This window comes from Rhinolophus sinicus, chromosome 14 (genome assembly GCF_057876585.1).
Source record: "Rhinolophus sinicus isolate RSI-liver-muscle chromosome 14, RSI-T2T, whole genome shotgun sequence".
NCBI lineage: Eukaryota > Metazoa > Chordata > Mammalia > Chiroptera > Rhinolophidae > Rhinolophus > Rhinolophus sinicus.
Window position 1 is genome coordinate 22,060,925 of NC_142514.1, and position 20,851 is coordinate 22,081,775.

A 20,851-nucleotide genomic window follows, 5' to 3' on the forward strand; every position below is an offset into this window, starting at 1 on the left:
CCTGAGTTAGAATTGTTCCCCAACTCTCCAACCATCATTAGTGGGTGTTGTCCTGTCCTCTTAAAGACACAGCGTTATCCTGCCTTCTTCCTTAAACAGCTTGTTGTCCTGCATTTTGTCCATAACAGGAGTGTTAGCCTACCCTCTGACAATAATAAAGCCGTTATCCTGTGCCCTGAGATGACATGGCTATTATTCTGACTGTAGCAGCCATGTTAGCCTGATGTTTGAAACGTGGGTGTTCTGCTCTCCAAATACTTAACAGAGATATTGTCCTCCCCTTTGCCCCTGAAATGATGTTACCTTTGCCCTCAGACTGTAATGAAAGGGTCCTTCAGCTCTCAGACTGTGACAACAGTGCTTCTTGCCTTTTACTGACAGCTGAAGGTGTGTCTGCTTGCCCCTGCTCATTGGGGTTTAAAGGCTGCCCTTGAATCTTTTGTCCAGGTGTACCCTGGAGGGCAGGAGGGAGGTTCCATCATCAAATATCCTCCCTTCACTTCCAAGTACCACCCTCAGGGTGAGCAGGGCCTGGCCTGGAGATGTACAGGACCCTCAGAGATTGAGGGATGGGGGGCTAGGGTGGCAGGAAGCTTGGGGTGCTAGAGGCTTGTGGTTGGGCTGTTGGGGCCCGCTTGACTGCAGAGCCCTCAGGAGGAGGCAGGAAGTCAGGGTGGGACGTGGGCGCGAGGAGTCAGGTGGTGGCTACGACGGTGAAGGGAGCTGAAACTCTGTCTGGGCAGCCAGGCTGGGCCAGGAGGACCATGTGAATGGGGCCAGAGGGCTCCTGGGCTGGGCAGGTAAGGAGTACCGGGACAGAGGTCCATGGGGCTGGTGGGGGCCTGATGGCAGGGGGCTGCAGCTGGGCATGGGGCCGGGCTCCTTGGGTATGCAGCAGCCCTTCAGGCTGGGGGCACAGAAGAAACTTGCTGGAGGTCAGGTAGGAGGCATGCAGTGCAGCCAGATCAATTCTTTCCTGTGTAGCTGTTGGCTCTTGGTTCTGCCACACGGCCGGCCATCCACCTCCACATCACTGGGATATCTGGCACATGGCCTGTCAGATATTGAAAAGGCCTTCAGAAATCCCCAACTCCAGTCCCGCATCTCATGGTGGATGAGGCTCCTGAGTCCCATAGAGGGCAAAGGCACTCCCTCCCTGCTCTCCCTCAGCAAGGCAGTGGCAGAGCCAGGCCCTGGGAAAGGGTGATGGTCTAGGCTGTGACCCCCACCCCACCATGGAGCAGGGAGAGGAAAAAGCTTGAGTCAGGGGATCCAGGAATCCTTCTGGTTGCTGGGGCAGAGCCCAGGGACAAAAATCTCCTGAAAGAGATCAGAGTCACCCAGACCATCCAAATGGACATGTGTGAAGTGATTTTAGCCTCAGTGACCAGCACTGCTTGAGAGAGGGAGGTGTCTCCCGTTTGGAGCAGATGGAAATGCGAGGGCACATTTATCATCTGGAATGGGGCCTTCAGGGCGGAAGTATCTGACCGGAAGCTGGGAAGTCGGAGGGGAGAGAATGAGGGGAGAAGGTGAGAGGAAGGGCTATTTTTATCCAGGACAAGGATGCAGTTGGCCCTGGGCGAGGAACGTCTGACCTTCCATCTGGAAAGTTGCCATTCCTACCCCTGCCAAGTGTCGCAGGATGTCCTCCCCTCTCCCCTCGCTCACTCCTGCTGCAGCCACACACACAGCCCCTACATGTGTAGGGCCAGTTGGTACTGCGGATTATTCCTGCTTCAAACCCCAGGAAGGCATAGTCAGCTACCTGCCCACCCCCTCACTGTGTAACTCTCAGCCTTCAGTTTATGGGGAGAGTCCCCACCTGCACCAGACTTTCCAGGTTTCCCCTGCCATTGGAGTTTTTCTTGACACACAATTTCCACCTAGTCAGCATGTCCCAACCTTCTCCTGTCTCCAGCTCCAAGGCCTGCACTTTTGTGGGGGCTGGGGAACACGCTGGTTCTTCCTGCACTTCAGGGGGGCTCATTCACACCCTGGACAGGCATGAGCAGGCCCCCCACCCCCATCCAGCCTATGCTGGTAGATGACTCAGGGGTCCTCACCCTTGGGGCTCAGGGACAGAGGTTCTTCTCAATGGGTAAAAGGGCCAAGTGATGGGCACGAAGACAGGCTGAGCGTTCAGAGGTTGGGAGAAGCCATCCCTTAGGTTACCTGGAAGGCTTCCTGGAAGAGTCAGGGCAGTTCTGAGAAGGACAAAGGTCCATTTTGGAAAGTTCCCAGGACATGAAGCCAAGGTCACTGTCCCTGGGTTCTGTTCTTTGGGTACCATGAGGTCAGAGACCTGCAAGCAAGATCAAATGCAAGAGTCAATGCAAAGAACATGCGTTTCGGAGTCGGGCAGGCTAAGGTACAATTCTAGTTCTGCTACTTCCTTGAATAAGTGGCTTCACCTCCCCGAACTCCAGTTTACTTATCTGTATAGAAGCAATAATGAATTTCTCTCTTACAGAGTGCTTGTGGGTAATCAAAGAGATAATAATGACTGTGATATGCCCTGTAATGGTCTAGGCTGTGACCCCCATGGAGCAGGGTGATGAACAGGCCTAAGTCAGGGGACCCAGGAATCTTTCTGACACATAGTAGGTGCTTAACAGAGGTTTGACACTCTCTCCTCCTGCAAGTAGTTTACCAAACAGAGGACTGTCTACACCCAGAATTACTCCTACTCAGCGCTTTGGGAGGGCAGTGAACCACCCATTCCCTCACACTTGTGGTGTGGCTTTGCAAATTAGCTTGTTTCCTGTGTATAGTGGGTGTGAGAATTCTAGACTGGGTCTTAAAGGAGGGTCCCACACACAGTTACCATGTTTCCCCAAAAATAAGACCTAGCTGCGCAATCAGCTCTAATGCATCTTTTGGAGCAAAAATTAATATAAGACCCGGTCTTATTTTACTATAAGTATAGTAAAATATAAATATAGTAAAATAAGACTGGGTCTTTAATATAATATAATATAATATAATATAATATAATATAATATAATATAATATAATATAATATAATATATACTACCAGGTCTTATATTATTTGCTCCAAAAGATGCATTAGAGCTGATTGTCCGGCTAGGTCTTATTTTTTGGGGAAACAGGGTACACACACACACACACACACACACACCCTATCCCAAACACCATACATATTGTCATTGGAAAATGTGTGTGTGAGTGTGTGTGTGTGTCTGTGTGTGTGTGTGTTTGCATGTATGCTCAGAGGCAGAGGCAGGGTCTACACATACAACACACACTGGATCCCACAAATCCATACACACACCCACAAGCTGATGGCTTCAAGGCTCAGCTGCATTCAGTGAAAGCAATGCTGAGAGAAGCTGAGTATATGGGGGGCATGGGGACACGTAGGACCACAATAACATCCAGGGACGTGGCCTTCTCTAACAACCAAGTTCAGTGTTGGTTTAAAGTATCTGGAGTTGCATTTCCAATGCTTGCTCTAAAGAATGTTATTTCCAGAGGTGCCTGGAAAGAAAAGGGTTCTGGGGCCAAATCAACATGGCCTCAGCTACAAACTGTCTTGTATTAACTTCATAGTCAAGCTTGTGAAAGCTCTGAAAGTCCCTTCAGAAGGAGCCAGATTGATTTTATCTAACCCAATGTTTCCCAAACTTCCTTGGTCGCAGAACCTTTTTCCAGTATTACCTCTTCCATGGTTACAGTTCTTGAGACAAGGAGAGGAATGGAAGGGCAGGCTGTTAATCCTCCTCAAATGATCCTCTTTTGGCAGTGTTTGCATTGGTGGTGGTTTTATTGTGTTTTTGTTTTTCAAGTACAAAATTAGCACACAGTTGTTTTTAAAACTTCAAACAGTATAGAGGCATATAAAGAAATACAAGAAATGCAGCTCCCTCCAATCTTACTTCTGGGATATGCTCACTATGAACAATTGGGTGTGTGTCCTTCCAGAATTTCTTACGTATGGCTACTGAAAAGCCTAGCGGTTAAGAACCTAGTCTCTGGAGACAGGCAGAACAAGGCTCAAATTGCCACTCTACCACTTATTTGTTTGTTATGAGGCCTCAGACAAATCACTTTACCCCGTTTGAGCCTCAGTTCTTGCCTCTGCAAAATGGGGATAATAATAGCACTTACTTCATAGAATTATTATGAGAATTACATGAAACCATGCAAATAAAGGCTTTGCAAAGAGCCCGGCTTAAAAGAATTCCCTATATATATACATATCGAAATGCAAATGGGCTTATATTCTACATTCTGTTTTGTAACTTCTTACCCTGTTATGTCTGTGACATTTTTCCATGTCAATACATGGAGATCTACCCCATATTTTTAACAGTTTTAACTAGACTTCGTTAACTTGGTAAGTGAGTAATGGTGGTGATTTTGAGACGCTACTTCCTGGCAAGTATTGCCGTTTTGTGTTGTTAGTGTTGATGGGAGTCAGACATTACTGATCAGTGAGCTAAAGACAAGCATTATGGCTTCCTGTAAAAATGGAGTGCTCCGCCAGAGCGGCACCCACCTCTGTCAGAGGGCAGGGTGAAGTGGTCGGGAATCTTCGGTGTCCCCAGCACTAGAGCAGGGCTTGGCACATAAGAGGTACCCATTACATTTTCATCAATAGGCTGGCCAACTAAGAAAATGGTGCTTCTTCTAACTCACCAACAGAGGCTTAAGCCCAAAGTTCTGTCTCACAGTACAGCGTTTCCCTAAATATGGCCTGTGTGCCATTGATGTGGGTGAGTGATTTTAGGGGGTAATGAATGGACATTTACAAATGTGAATTTTTGTATCATATCCATGTGTTTATTTATTTATTTATTTTAAAAATTTTATTGGGGAAGGGGAACAGGACTTTATTGGGAAACACTGCATACTTCCAGGATTTTTTCCAAGTCAAGTTGTTGAACTTTCAATCGCAGTTGTAGAGGGTGCAGCTCAGCTCCAGGTCCAGTTGTTGTTAGTTGCAGGGGGTGCAGCCCACCATCCCTTGGAGGGAGTCGAACCGAGTTGAACCGGCAACCTTGTGGGTGAGAGCCCACTGGCCCATGTGGGAATTGAACCGGCAGCCTTAGGCACGGAGCTCTAACCGCCTGAGCCACTGGGCCAGCCCCCGTATTATGTGTTTATTTTAATGTATACTGATTTCTATTTGTGGCTGGTGATACTGATTTTCCATTTATGGTAGTCAAGTTTCATTTTAGATACAGAGGCTGTCAAAAAATGTATACACAGTTTAAGAAAGGAAAAACTATTAAAATTGTAATATTCAATATATACCGATAACAAAAGATGAATACAAGTCACGTCTGACTTCTGTAATTACAAGAGGTGCTCAAAGTGGTTGCCATCAGCATCCAGACACTTCTGATTATGACAAACTACTGCTTGAGCAACGTTGACCAAAGTGTCCACTTGTATACATTTTTTTGGTAAAAAGGTAGTCCGTGGAAGGGCCAAAAATGTTGAAGAAAAATGAAAATGATTGATAATTTTGGTCTGGAAAATGTTTAAGTCTGGTGTAATGAAATGCTCATGCCAGCCTCAAATAACTATTATTCTCATTTATTTAGTCCTTATTACCATGTTTCTCTGAAGATAAGACCTGGCCGGACAATCAGCTCTAACACGTCTTTTGGAGCAAAAATTAATATAAGAGCTGATTGTCCGGGTAGGTCTTATTTTCAGGGACACACAGCATATGCCAAACACCATGTTAAACACTTTATCATATGGGATCGTCTATATATCATATATAATGCTCACAACAGCCTTAGTTGCAGGTCCTATTTTTATTCTCATTTTGAAGATGGAAGAACAGAGGGAGGCTCTGGGAGGTTTAGTAACCTGCCCAAAGGCCCTCTGCCAGTGAGTGTCTGGGAGGTCTTGGGATCGAACTTGGGTCACTATGACATGGATATGGTGAGCTGAGGCCCCAGGACCTGTAAACTCCCAGAAAGTTTAATAAAGAAGCATGGATTGTCAAGCTGTAAGTAAGACTCCACCCTGATAAAAAACCCCCATGATGCAAAATGCACACTGAGGTAAGTGAGGGCGAGGACTCACTAAAGGGATTACTAGGTACATATGAGTTACTAGTTGGAGGGCTTCTACCCAAAAGACCAGCTTTAGAATAATTGCCCTATAGCCCTGTTTATGGCAATAATTAACTAGCAGAATCAATTCTATGTTCAAGCCACCCCCAGTTTGTGAGAATAAATCCAACTTGTTTGCATATAAGACAAGGCTTATTTTTTTGTTCTCTATTTTTATGAACTCTGTGAACTCACAGAGTTCTTTCAAAAGTGTTATTATGTCAAAAAACAAACATGAAAAAGGAGGGAGCTCAGGATATACCTCTGCTTTACCCACTAGTAATTACTTGCCATGCTTGCCAACCCTGATCCTTGAAGTGTCGTGATGAGGGTTCTGTGTGGGCATGCATAGCTAAAGCTCTTTGCCAATGACCAAATCTTGGCAGAAGAAAAAGGCCAAGAAAATGTTTTGAATTATTCCTGACAGATTTTCCACAAGGTGGCCCAGAGTACAATAGTGGTCTTGCAGTGGAGTAGCCTGCCTGCTCTTGACATAAAGCATTATCCCAAGAAACCCAGGCAAGAAGCTGGCACACATTTTGGACAGAATGTTCAATAAATGAGTAGGTTTATAGTTTAGGGAAGGAAAATTAATGACCATTTTTATTTTATTAAGGGGACAAATCACATTCTAGGGCTAGTCAGGCGAAATAATGATCTATGAAGTTGACAAAAGTGAATGAGCTAGCAAGAATCAGAAATCATCATGATATGATTCCTAAACAACCCTGGGGTCAGGAAATCTAGTCCAGGACTCCCTGCAGCCTGGGATTTTTGATCAGTTCTATACAGTGTAAGCAGGGCCACTGTGAGTTTTGGTGGGAACTGAGGAGTGGCCCTTTGTAATCGGCTCAAAGTGCTCTGTGGACCATGGGCAGCCTTGAGCTTGACAGCGAACTTTATAGACCCTAGTCAGAGGAGGTCTAGAATCTACAAAATTCCTGCTATTGACCTTGAATTCCTGAATTGGGAGAAGAGAATGGCCTGTTTCATTCACTCCAGAAACTGCCCTCATTGCTGGTTTTGTAGAGCCCTGGGGATTCCTTAGTTCTGTTTCTCTTTCTCTTCCTTCTCCTTCTGCTTCCCTTTCTTCTTTTCTTTTGGACAATGAGAAATTTATATTAAGCTTTAATTTTGATTTTCTTTTTTACTGACCTCATTTATTAACCTGGTTATATCATTTTGGCTACGTAGCAATCTTTGTCAAACAAAGATCAGAAAGATGGGACCCTCATTTTGTATAATTAGATGTATGCACGTAAGACCTCAGAACTACACAGGGACAAGCATAAAGTATACATCCCCCCATTTTGTTATACATCCGTCTACGCGCACTGACTCATACACACCCATGGGTATGCACACATTAGCACAATGCTCACTGAGTCATATGCCTCCATATGCATGGACTTGCATTCACGAATCAAGTAAATATATACCCAGAAACATGCATTTTAAGTATAAAGAGGAGTTGTCTTAGAAAGACAGGACTTGTTAACAGCACAATGATTGAGTTTTTGATGGAGTGTGGACCACACCATGTCAGACCTGCCTCCCTGCCCATTTTCTCCATAACCTCTCAGGACCCCACACCGCTTTAGAGTGAAGAGGAGAGGAGAGTACCTTGATAAAGGAGGTAGGGCCTGATTTGAATTTCGCCTCTGCCAAGAGCCCTCCTGTGCTATTCTATTGGAAAAATCACTTAACCGCTCTGATCCCTCAACTTCTCTATCTTTAAAATGAGGTTGGTGAATTACATTAGTGTTTCTAAACTCTTCCCTCTCAATGACTCCTCTGCCCGTCCCCTGTTGTACCACCCCATGGATCTCATGATTTTGAAGTTTTTGCCTACTACTCATTTAAGTACTAATTTTCTTGTTTTATAGTTCAGATTTTAATCAGGATCTTAACTAAGTATGCACTGAAGAAACAATAATACAATTTGCCAAACTAAGAAGCTGGTCATAGTACGATTTTGCTTCAGAGTTTTGAAATAATGAAATAAACTACAGGTTTCCAACATTATCCTGGAGCCTCCTAGGAGCACGTCACTCCCAGTGACTCTGGGCTGGGATCCACTCATCAAAATAATCTCTGATACTGACAGATCCCAAGGTCTTCTGATTGCTGCCAGGCCCAACACTCCAAAGTTCACCGCTTGTAGAGAGCAGGATCTGCTACCTGTAACTAGAGAATTCCAGGAGCACAAAACAAACGTGACAGAGTTCCTTTTGGCTTAATTTAACACAGCTTGACTTTTTCTCACTCGTGGCCCCAGACTTCAGGGATGTCAGCTCCTTGCTTTTGTAGGCCTAGATTCAGACCAGGATCAGCTCCTGCCAGCATGCTCTCCTGGACCCTAGCCCAAGGTGTTGTGGCTTTTCCCCTTCCCACGTGACTCCAGCCTGGACCAGTACCAACTTCCAGCCCTATGATCTCCAGCCTAAATTCCTCCTGCCCCTTCTACTGGTCTCTCCTCATTGCTATACCCCAGTTCATGCCCCTTTCTCAACCCCAAACTTTTCTCAGCTTTTTCTTCCCCTTTTCCAAAGCCACTAAGAATGTCAGGCCTAGAAGGAAGCTTACTGAGCTCAGTCCATACTCCATCTGATGTTGGTGTTCTCTTTACAATATAACCAACCTGTGGTTTCCAAAGGCCTGTGTGAATGTCACAAACAACAGGGTGCTCATGACCTTACTAGAGATAGCTCAGCTCATCTTAGACTGACTCCAGATTATCGCCAGTCCTTTTCTGGAGGCTTTTGCTACTAATCAGTTCCTGGCCATAACAAAGTTAGCAGTCAAAAAGCCATTTGTCGCTACGGATGGGTGGACTCTGGTTGAGCAGGATTTCTCTACTGCCCTTCCCTCCACCCAGGACTCCTACGAGTAGGGGAAAGAGTGAATGTGTCCCCTTCCCTTTAAAGTCTCTTGATTTGGCTTAAAACTCCATGTACATTTTGCATTTTCCTCCGTAACAGACTGGGTTTCTTTAATGATATGAATAAGGACAGGGGCCACTCACGCTCTCTGGGAGATGCACACCCATGACTTCCGGTACCCATGAGACGTTATGAGTATCTCAGTTTGAAAAACAGGAGCATAAATCAAAGAGGATTATTTACCAGTCCTATTCTCGCACTCTCCACAGCAGGAATTGGTAGTGTAGAATGGGCACTGGTGAAAATCTTTCTAAGCTCTAAACTAACATTTATGTAAACTTATGAGAAAGGGATGCTGATCCCCATTGAATAGAAAAGGTAAAGGGAGGCTGAGGAAGAATAATTTCATCAAACTCATACAGTGAATGTCAGAACCAGGATTTGAACTTAGGGCTGACTCCAGGGCCTGTCCTTGAGTCTTTTGATTGATTGATTTTTAAAATTGAGGTATGATTGACATGTCCTTAAATCTTGCTAACCAACAACCTCCACTGCTCCCACTTCCACTTGGTCCCAGCATGGATTGGCAACTCTAGCTTTGTTCTGCCCCAAATAGGTTGCATAAGTGTAAGCAAGCCTCTCTGGGCCTTGGTTTCTTCACCTAAAATCAGAGGTTAGACTTGGTGGTTGCAGATGGGAGAATCTGTGCATTAAAAGAATTTTTAAAAATTTTAATCACGGTTGACATTCAATATTATATTAGTTTCAGGTGTACAACATACTGATTAAACATTTATATAACTCCTGAAGTGATCCCCCGATAAGTCTAGTACCCACCTGGCACCACACATAGTTATTACAATATTATTGACTATATTCCTTATGCTGTACTTTACATCCCCATGACTATTTTGTAACTGCCAATTTGTACTTCTTAATCCCTTCACCTTTTTCACCCAGCCCTCCAACTCCCCTCCCATCTGGCAAACACCAGTTTGTTCTCTGTATCTGTGTGTTTGTTTCTGTTTTGTTTGTTTGTTTATTTTGTTTTTTAGACTCCGCATATAAGTGAAATCATACGGCATTTGTCTTCCTCTGACTTATTTCATTTACCATAATACCCTCTCGGTCCACCCATGTTGTTGCAAGTGGTAAGATTTCATTCTTTTTATAGCCAAGTAATATTCTGTTGTATATGTGACCCCATCTTCTTTAGCCAACCATCTATTGATGGACACTTAAGTTGCTTCCGTATCTTGGCTATTGTGTAGGAAATGGCCTTCTTTGTCTCTTGCTATAGCTTTTGTTTTAAAGTATTTTGACTGGTATAAGTATTGCTACCTCAGCTTTTTTTTTTCACTTCCATTTGCATGAAATGTCTTTTTCCATCCCTTTACTTTCAGTCTCTATCTTGATCTGAAGTGGGTCTCTTGTAGGCAGCATTTGTATGGGCCTTGTTTTCTTTATAAATTTTATTGGGGAATATTGGGGGACAGAGTGTTTCTCCAGGGCCCATCAGCTCCAAGTCATTGTCCTTCAATCTAGTTGTCGAGGGCACAGCTCAGCTCCAAGTCCAGTCACCGTTTTCAGTCTGAGATGCAGGGGTGCAGCCCACCATACCATGTGGGAATTGAACCAGCAACCTTGTTGTTGAGAGCTGGCGCTCTAACCAACTGGGCCATCCGGCCACCTCTCCGGAAGCTCAGCGGCAGATCGTTGTCTTCAATCTAGTTGTGGAGGGCGCAGCTCACTGGCCCATGTGGGAATTGAACCGCAACCCTGTTGTTAAGAGCTTGTGCTCTAACCAACTGAGCCACCCTGCTGCCCCAGGCCTTGTTTTCTTATCCATTCAGCCTCCCTTCATCTATTGATTGGAGCATTTAATCCATTTATGCTTAAAATAATTAAAGATAGGTATGTAGTTATTGACATTTTATTATTCACAATTTTTAGCTTTTTTTTTTTCTTCTTCTTAAAGAAGTCCCTGTAACATTTCTTGTAATACTGGTTTGGTGGTGGTGAATGCCTTTAGCTTTTTCTTGTGTGGGAGAGAGTCTGTGTGTTAACCCTCCACATGCCTGCCAACATTTATTAATGACGACTAGTTCTGGGTGCTGGGGCATTCAGGCAAATAAAGCACAGCTCCTGTTCTTGAGGAATCTCTCATCTCATCAAGGAGGTGAGAGGCAGTGGGACTGACACAAATCGGTCTAAGCATGGCACTCAGTGCCTAAATTGATGAGTGTGGTCTGAGTAGAATGTTATAGGAGCAAAGAGCATTGGGAAGGCTTCACAGAGTAGATGATATGTGAGCTGAGCCTTGAAGATTGAGTTCAATCGATGGACAAAAAGAGAGTGTTCCAAGGCAGGGGAACCACAAGTGCAAAGGCACGGAGTAAGAATAGTGTGGGGTGTTTGGGAGAAACAAGAGTAGCTCAGAATACCAGCTGTGAGTGTGTGGGTGGGAGTGCTTGTGTATGTGTGTGTGTGTGGAGCAGAATCGACTGAGGTAGATTTGATCTTGATATTAAAGGGTCTTGAATGACAGTAAATTAAACTTTATATGAGGACTAGTGCTTTCTAAGCAGTTCTAAGGAGCAGCCCCAGGAAAAGAGGTGTCTCAGGGACTCCTAGGGACTTCAGAGTGTGGCCCCCACTCTGCTTCAGTCAGAACAGCTCCACTTTTACCTGCTTTATCTAGGGGTTTCTGCTTGATTTCATCTGACAAAAAGTTTCCACTGCTAAAGCAAGCAAACAAATAAAAAAGTTACGGCCAATAGGGCTGCTGAAGGGTTTTCTGATGGGGAAAAGCAGAAAGAACCCTCTGAAGGAGACTTTGTGTGTGGGCGGAAGGGGGTGGGCAGAAGACCGATAGCTGACATTTGGGAGCAGGAGTCTCTTATTTTGCTTCCTTGGCTGGAGAGGGGAATTGTAATTAGGAGGTGGGGCACACACCTCTCCTGTAGGGGTAGATCAAAACTTAGGTCTCCCCCAGGGCTCGGGGAAGTGTGTGTGATCTCTAGTAGGTAGTCCCCCAACATGGGGGATGGGCAGAAGGAGAGGGTGGGGGAGAGGCAGGAAGCGGGCAACTAAACTAACAAAGGTGTCTGTGGCGGTTTGCCCATCCCAGGTGGGAGGGCGGGGTCTAGGGCTCAGCCCCAGCCTTGGGTGACTGTACTTGTGGCCTGGGGGCTCAGAGGGAGCACCAATCGGGAGTTAAGGCCCCATTTCAGCTTTTCTATGGCTGGTGAATGGGGGCTGGAGATAATTTCTGGTACTTCTGGAAGTTCCCAGGGCTAGGCCCTAGCATGTCTGTTGTTGGGGGAGTAGATTTTGGGGGATTCCCTTCAGCTCCCTCTCCATTCCCCCAGGGATCATGGGCTGTAGCTGCAGCTCAAACCCTGAAGATGACTGGATGGAAAACATCGATGTGTGTGAGAACTGCCATTACCCCATAGTCCCACTGGATGGCAAGTCCACGGTAAGAGGCAAGAGAGGGGGCTTGGTGAGGGTGGGTGGAGTGCACAACCCAGAAGAACGAAATGGACCACCACTATAGGTCCTTGAAATAATAGAGTAGCCCTCTCCCCTGCAACACAGAAAGGAAAAGAGGCCCAGAGAGGGGAAGGGGCTCTCCTAAGGTAACACAGCAAATAGTTGGCAAATTCAGGGATAAGATTTAACTACTGGAGAAGTGAAGGAGAGCATAGCAGTGGGGCTGGGAGACAGGGTCTGGCCCAGCCTCCTGCTCTCTGACCTCACTGTCTTCCCCCACCCCACAGCTGCCCATCCGGAATGGCTCTGAGGTGCGGGATCCACTGGTCACCTACGAGGGCTCCAATCCCCCGGCTTCCCCACTGCAAGGTGACCTCAACCAGCAGGGCCTGGAAGATAAGGCCTGTGGATCCTTGGCTGGCTGTCTCCATCTCTTCCCCACCTGTCCTCAACCATGTCCTGCCTCTCTTGCCCCCACTCCTGTCCTCTGCCCTGTAACTCCTCTGCCCTGGGAACTCCATGTTCCCAGACAATTCAGGCTAGGTCTCCCTAACAACCCACTGTCTTTACAGACAACCTGGTTATCGCCCTGCACAGCTATGAGCCCTCTCACGACGGAGACCTGGGCTTTGAGAAGGGTGAACAGCTGCGAATCCTGGAACAGTGAGTGCCCCCTCCACACCACCCATTCTTGCCCCGTGGTAGTATGTGAGGGAGCGGGAATGCTCGGTACTGCAGCCCTCCTTTGGCTCCTGTCTTGCAGTGGGTGCCCTTGAGACAAAATGGAAGGTTCCAGAGTGCTGAGCTGGAGGGTGGGGTGGCATGGCATAACTGGGACTCTGAGGGAGGGTTGTCAGGTTTCCAAGGCTGAGCGGGCCACCGCTGTCGTGCAGGAGCGGCGAGTGGTGGAAGGCACAATCCCTAACCACCGGCCTAGAAGGTTTCATCCCGTTCAACTTTGTGGCCAAAGCGAACAGCCTGGAGCCTGAACCGTAAGTAGGGATGAATGAGAACGGATCTAGGGATCTCGGGGCAGAGGAGGGGTGCTAAAGGGTGGTGGTGAATGCTTGAGGGTGATGGAGGAAGAATGGACCAACAGACGACGGCCTTCGCTTCTGCCTTGCGCAGCTGGTTCTTCAAGAACCTGAGCCGCAAGGACGCAGAACGGCAACTACTGGCGCCCGGGAACACGCACGGCTCCTTCCTGATCCGCGAGAGCGAGAGCACCGCTGGTGAGCGCTGGGCGGGGCCCGGCTGGGTGGGGCCGGTGGGCGGGGCCGCGTGAGTCAGAGGGGCGGGGCGCGGTGGCGGCGATGCCGCTCGCAGGTGGCCACTACCCCCCAATTTTGCGTTTGTTCACCCATTCTTTCATTCAGGATCGTTTTCCCTGTCTGTCCGGGACTTTGACCAGAACCAGGGAGAGGTGGTGAAACATTACAAGATCCGTAACCTGGACAAAGGCGGCTTCTACATCTCCCCCCGTATCACTTTTCCCGGCCTGCACGAGCTGGTCCGCCATTACACCAGTGAGCGCGGCAAGACCCCCTCAGACGTGGGTCTGAGGCTCCTTCACCTGTGCCCTATCAGCCTGCCTCCCCCAAGTCCCTCTCAGGTGTACCCTCTACTCATCTCTGAGCACGCTCCTTCATTCCCCCACATGGGTGAAGTGCGGTTCGTTATAGCCCCAGGTGTAGAGTGACAGCCCTTCACCTCCCCCGCCGGTCCATTTCCCCTAGACGGGACTTGATGAAGTGGGGACTGGGTGGGGGTACCCGAGTCCCGCCATATTCACAGCCATACCCCCGCCCTTGTCCTCGCAGATACTTCCGACGGGCTATGCACGCGGTTGAGTCGCCCCTGCCAGACTCAGAAGCCTCAGAAGCCTTGGTGGGAGGATGAGTGGGAGGTTCCCAGGGAGACGCTGAAGCTGGTGGAGCGGCTGGGGGCTGGCCAGTTCGGAGAGGTGTGGATGGGTGAGTAAGGCCCGCCAGGACTGCGGGGAAGAGAGAGGGGAGGCGTCTGCTGGAGTCCTGAGAGTCCTGCGACAGTGTCCTGTTTCTGGGTGCCTGATTCTTGTTTCACGGGCACCGAGTGACTTCCCCCAATCCCTCCCCGCCCCAGGGTACTACAATGGGCACACAAAGGTGGCAGTGAAGAGCCTAAAGCAGGGCAGTATGTCCCCCGACGCCTTCCTGGCCGAGGCCAACCTCATGAAGCAGCTGCAACACCAGCGGCTAGTCCGGCTCTACGCGGTGGTCACCCAGGAGCCCATCTACATCATCACCGAATACATGGAGAACGGTGGGCGCCGCCGCCGTGCGCGGCCGCTGGGGGGTGCTGCCGTCCCCCTTGTGCCAGAGAGTGGAGGGGATAGTGCCCTTTTCTTCTGGGTCAGCACTGAAGTTTCTAAAGTGTTCCTGGGCCCCTGAAAACACCTCCAGGGGTTAGAAGAGGCTGTGTTCTTTGAGCCCATCTGGGAGCCTAGCCTGAGGTGGCAGGCTCTTAAAGAGCATCACTCCCGAACTACCTTGACCTGCAGTCCTGTTTGCCTTCTTGATCTAAGGATGCTTGATCTCAGGAGATGAGTGGGTCCCTTGCCCCATTTCTTTCCCTTCTAACACTCTGGAGGGCAGATACGCCCCAAAGCCCTCTTTTTGAGTTCTGGGTGAGCCCCTCCCTCCCCCTTGTCAGCTATTGGAGGGGGTGAAAGCCTTGGGAAGGTAAATAGGAATTTCTAAGTTCAGTTTTGCTACTGATTTGCTGTGTGACACAGGCCAAGTCCCTATCCTGCCTCTGCTGCTCAGTTTCCCCAAGTATAACAGCAGAAATCTAAATAGGCTCCCCCAGAAATAATACAGTTATTAAGGGCTCTAGGGTCTGACTACTTGGGGTAGAATCCTAAGATCACCATTGTGTGGCCTTGGGCTAATAATCACTGCACTTCTTTCGGCCATGGTTTCCTCAGTCTGTAAAATGGTGATCATAATGCAGTTGTAACTTTGCGTCGGTTTTTAATGAGGATGAGAGAGTTAATGCATATGGAGCAGTTAGAACAGTGCCTGCCATATGTTAACTGCTCAGTAAGTTTGTTGTTATCTAACTCTGATTCTTTGGGAGTATAAGATCTGTCCCTCTTTCAGGAAGGGAAAAAAGCTGTTAATTGGCTAATGGATTCTGGAAATGGCAAGTAGGTTTTATCATGTGGGCCAACATCAATTGGGAGTTGCTTGGAGTTCTGTGTTGAGAAGGATTTTGAGGCTCACTGGAAGTGAGTGCTGGGATTGATTAGCAACAACAACTATGGGCACAACGGACACAACGGGAATGGCAGTGTGTGTGCAATGTGTGTCCACATAGTGGCAGTGTCTGGGTGAGGTGGGGGGACACTCAGGTTGCTGTCATCTTCCCATAGGAGTTTAACTTCTTGAGAAGGGCCAGTGGTCACTAGCTCCATTCCAGTAACTCCCACCCCTGGTCTCCTCCTAGTCACCCTCTGCCACCAGAGAGGTGGGACCTCTTGTCCCTAGTCACCTCTTTCCATACTCTTAATGCACTCAACACGTTAATGGCTGCTTCCTTTGTGCTGGGCACTGGGAACATGGATGGACAAAACACAGTTCCTGCTATCAGGGAAATCTCATTTTAGTTATGTGCACTAGGAAGACCAGAGTTTTCCAGTGTGCCACGGGGAATGTAGATGATGATGCAATTTATTATGTCTGGTAGGATCTAGAGAGGCTTCCTAGAGGAATAATGTAGCTGGGTCAGGAAAGAAAAGTAGATTTTTAGCATGCAGAGAGGGGACAAAGAGACTTTGGAGTGAGAGCCTGGTGGTCTGCGTGAAAAATCAAAATTGTCTAGGATGGGTGGAGTGAAAGAGGCAGGAGTGGGGGGAAGAGAAGAAGCTACAAATGTGGATCATGCAGGGTTTTGGATGACTGGCTGAGGAGTTCGGGCTCTATATCATTAGTGACAAGAAGCTTGCAGACCTCTCCAAACATACCCCATTCTAGTCCCGGGAAAAGACTTCCGCATATTCTGGGCCTCCTCACTCTGAACACACACAGCCTTCTACTTTCAGCTCTCATTCTTCCTTTCCATGTGTCAGACACTGCTTCTAGACCCCCAGTTAGGGGAAAAGTGTCTGGGAGCCCCCCTTTGGGGCAACTTGGGTCAATAACTCTTGCTTCTGACCACAGGGAGCCTGGTGGACTTTCTCAAGACCTCCGCAGGCATCAAGCTGACCATCAACAAACTCTTGGATATGGCAGCCCAAGTAAGGAGAGTGGGGAGGGCTGGGCATGGGCACAGGCCAGTGGGGCAAGACTGCTGACCTGCACCTGGCCTGCAGATTGCAGAGGGCATGGCATTCATTGAAGAGCGCAATTATATCCACCGTGACCTGAGGGCAGCCAACATCCTGGTGTCTGACACCCTGAGCTGCAAGATCGCAGACTTCGGCCTAGCACGGCTCATTGAGGACAATGAGTACACAGCCAGGGAGGGTAGGTGTGGGATATAAGGGAAGCCGGGCCTTACAGGGTCTGGCCAAGCAGACCCAGATGACCTCATTCTGCCTCCTACCAGGGGCCAAGTTTCCCATTAAGTGGACAGCACCAGAAGCCATTAACTATGGGACCTTCACCATCAAGTCGGACGTGTGGTCTTTCGGGATCCTGCTGACGGAGATTGTCACCCATGGTCGCATCCCTTACCCAGGTCAGGGCCCAGGACAGGAACTGAAAAGGGTGATGGGGAAGGGCAGCAAAATCCATGTCTTTACACTCACTTCTTCCAGGCTCAGAATCTGAAATTTTCTAGCTGTTTCTCCTCCATCTTTTCAGGGATGGGACTCCATCATCCCCAGTCAGGTGCCACATCAACCATGGTTGGCTTCCATCTCTGTCTCTGGATCTCTCTTTCCCTTCAATAATCCCAGCTCTTCTGTTTAGTTCTGACACAGGCAGCCTAGTAGGGTAAAAGAGGATCTGGCCTGAAAGGCAAAAGGCCTGCCTCTTATTACCAGATCAACCATGATGCTAACTTTCTGTTTGATCAGATCATTCCTTCTTTTCCCATCTGTATAATATAAGGTTAGAAGAGTACCTGGCCCATACTAAGCACTGAAAGTGTTAGGTTTTGTTATTAATCATCACTTTATGCAAGTGACTTTGGGTAGGTTAGCTTCACCTTTCTGAGCCTCAGTTTCCTGATATGAAAAATGAGACTATTTGTGAAAGAGCTTGACTCATAATAGATATTCACTAAACACTGACTTCCCTTCCCTCTGAAGCTTTCTGTCTAAAGACACAAGAGGGAGAGACACGAAAGCAACTAATTCCCACCCTCTCCCACCCCTCCCTTTATCTCGTGGACAAAGTCCTTTACCCCTGAATTCAGCCAAGAAAGAGATGGAATTTTTTGAAAGGAACTTGCTAGGAAACTGGGGAAAGGAAATGGAACACAAAGCCAGGGCAGGGAGGTCATGGAGTACAGTGGCCGGATTTCTAGAGGCTTCCCATATCCCGAGAGCAGCGTGCGCAGAACTTTGCTCCTAGGAATATAAAGACACTTTAGAATCAGGCGAGAGCCTGAAGGCTTTCCCTACCCTGGACTTGTCCCACCACAGAATCCAGCAGCAGCACTGGGGCTAGAACCACACTCCGGTCATCCTGCCAGGGGCCCTCACTGCTCCTCCACTGTGCCCATAGAGGCGAACCCATAGAGAATTTCTCTAGTGAAGAAAAGAGGCATTGAAAACATGATGATAAATGGCAACTGACACATGGCTTCAGGATTTAGGGAGACAATGGGCAGTAATGGCGACCTGGGTGAACTTGCAGTTACTCCAGCAGATGGTTGCTATTAAGACATGGGGACCCCAAAACCAGATCTTTTGTTTTTTCAAGAGAAACTAAAACTTGGAGTTTTAGAAAAATTTGCTCATTTGCAAATATTGGTGATAGGTTCAAATTATTTAAAAACACTATAGCGGCCAAACCACAGTAGGTCTGTGGGCTATATTTAGGCTGGGTTTAGCATATGGGTTTGTAGCCGTGACTCTAGCTTTGGGTATTTATTTCCCAGGCCTGTGTCCTCTGATGTCCTAATTTTGAAATGTGAGTGACCCATAGCTGGAGGCCTCATAGGGGCAAGGCCTAGGGAAGAGAGTCTCTATTGAGAAGAGTCCAGTCCCTTTGCAGGAGCAAAACTTCTGTTTTGTCAGGACCGTATAAGGGTTTAGTCTTTGTGGATTGCCTGTCACAGTCTCCTCTCGGGAGTCTGAAGGAAAAATAAGAGGCCACATGGGAAATTTAGAAACAGGGAGCAATGTTTCTGCTGTTACCATGCAGTTTTCCAGATAGCTCCTCTCGAGGGCCACACGCTAGAAGCCTGCCAGGTGGGCCAGGACCAGAACAAAGGAAGGGAACTGGACCAAAAATTATTTCCTATGGGTCATGGAGGGACCTTGTAAATCTCTGTCCTATGCAGGGTTTGCTTTGCTGGGGCCCTTGATCCATCTGGCTTCCTGATGCAGCATCTCACGTTCCTGAGAAGCTGCACCACTGTCCTTGCTGTGGGCTCCCATCCTGCCTTGGGCCCTGACCACCGCACCGTTCCCCACCAAATAATAATAATCACAAGTGTTATTTATGCAGTATCTCCTCTTCAGGCATTATACTTGGTACTTTATATGCACTATCTCATTCGATCCTCATAAAAACTCTGAGGTAGGAGCTTCTACCCTGTTTCCCCAAAAATAAGACCTAGCCAGACAATTAGCTTTAGTGTGTCTTTTGGAGCAAAAATTAATATAAGACCCGGTCTATATTACATTCTATAATATTAATTTTTGCTCCAAAAGACGTATTAGAGCTGATTGTCTGGCTAGGTCTTATTTTTGGGGAAACATGGTATTTGTTCTATTTTTCAGATGAGAAAACTGAGGCTCAAAGAGGCCAAGGTCTCACAACCAATAGATGTTACAGGTGTGTGTTATTGATGGTCTAAGCCAAAGCAGACACTCCAAGTGGCATGACTAACATTTAGCAGGAACCACTCGTAAGGGCTTATCATTGAGGAAGACCAAGATCTTCTGGATTGGTGCTCACACCATGCCAGTTAAATATTCTGATCACGCCGCCTGTGGGCTTCCTATACCTGGAGCCTTGATGTCCTTTCTCCCATCAACTTCTAGGGATGACCAATCCTGAGGTGATTCAGAACCTAGAACGAGGCTACCGCATGGTACGACCTGACAACTGCCCGGAGGAGCTGTACGACCTCATGATGCTGTGCTGGAAAGAGCGCCCAGAGGACCGGCCCACCTTTGACTACCTGCGCAGTGTGCTGGAGGACTTCTTCACAGCCACGGAGGGCCAGTACCAGCCCCAGCCCTGAGAGGCCTAGCTGGCTGGGACGTGGAGCCCTCCCCCCATCTAGCCAACCTGGCTGGAGGAGAAGCAGTTCTTGTGCTGTTCCCATGTGGCCTATGCATATATGGACCCTGCACGTGAATCCTGTCCACATGTGACACATATACTTGTGTCTTATACACAGGTTCTTTAGTTGTGTGGGCTCTGCACATGTGTCTTATGTATGTGTGGCCTGTACATATATGTCTTGGACACCTGTCCAAGCTATCCCTTTCTGGGCCCTCCTACTTCCTGAGACCACTAAAGGAGAGAGGCGTGTGATTAACACCAGCTTCTGCCCACCCCCTTTTCCTTTCTCCTGGTCCTGAAGAAGCTCTCTCTTGGAGGGGGAGACCTTTCTAATACCTCTGTGTGCTCCTCCTTGGTGCCTGTCACACATCAGGAGCTCAATAAATGTCTGTTTGTTGATAAAGGTTGTACATCTCTCTGCTCCCCACTCCTATTTCTTCTTCCTTAGGAGGGGAGAATGGGGGTTCAGAAGATGATAACCCTGAATTGTGATGAACCATGGGATGAGGGGATGTCTGAACTTTTTCCAGCTCTGCTGATGCTGGGGGCCAAGAGGAGGTCCCTACTCTTTGCTGTACGGGCTCTTTGAAACCCTTTAAATCCCCACCCCAAAGGATTCAGGGCAACTCCTACCTAGAACCTCCTAGTGTATAACCCAGGACCCTCTCCCTCCTATTATGTAAGAGCAATAGCATTTTTTTTGGAGGGGGAGGGGGGAAGGGGAACAGGACTTTATTGGGGAACAGTGTGTACTTCTAGGACTTTTTTCTTTTTTCCAAGTCAAGTTGTTTTCCTTTCCATCTTAGTTGTGGAGGGCGCAGCTCAGCTCCAGGTCCAGTTGCCGTTGTTAGTTGCAGGGGGCGCTGCCCACCATCCCTTGCGGGACTCGAGGAATTGAACTGGCAGCCTTGTGGTTGAGAGCCCATTGGCCCAT

The 20,851-nt window shown here is 47.9% G+C and overlaps 1 protein-coding gene across 5 annotated transcripts; it reads left to right on the forward strand.

Moving 5' to 3' along the window:
* The first annotated feature begins 661 nt into the window (after positions 1-661).
* LCK (LCK proto-oncogene, Src family tyrosine kinase) lies at positions 662-20,320 on the forward strand. 5 transcript variants are annotated; one of them, XM_088790904.1, is made up of 14 exons: positions 668-800; positions 10,033-10,128; positions 12,349-12,458; positions 12,760-12,841; positions 13,045-13,135; positions 13,366-13,464; positions 13,601-13,704; positions 13,849-13,998; positions 14,293-14,445; positions 14,594-14,773; positions 16,672-16,748; positions 16,824-16,977; positions 17,060-17,191; positions 19,671-20,320. In XM_088790904.1, exons 3-14 carry the CDS (start codon positions 12,354-12,356, stop codon positions 19,871-19,873), a joined length of 1,530 nt encoding a protein of 509 aa, XP_088647030.1. In that variant the 5' UTR covers positions 668-800; positions 10,033-10,128; positions 12,349-12,353; the 3' UTR covers positions 19,874-20,320. The 5 variants fall into 5 exon arrangements, with proteins under 5 accessions (XP_088647029.1, XP_088647030.1, XP_088647031.1 ...); XM_088790903.1 differs by lacking the exon at positions 10,033-10,128 and having other exon boundaries at positions 662-800; XM_088790905.1 differs by lacking the exons at positions 668-800; positions 10,033-10,128 and adding an exon at positions 11,898-11,919.
* Positions 20,321-20,851: the final 531 nt, after the last annotated feature.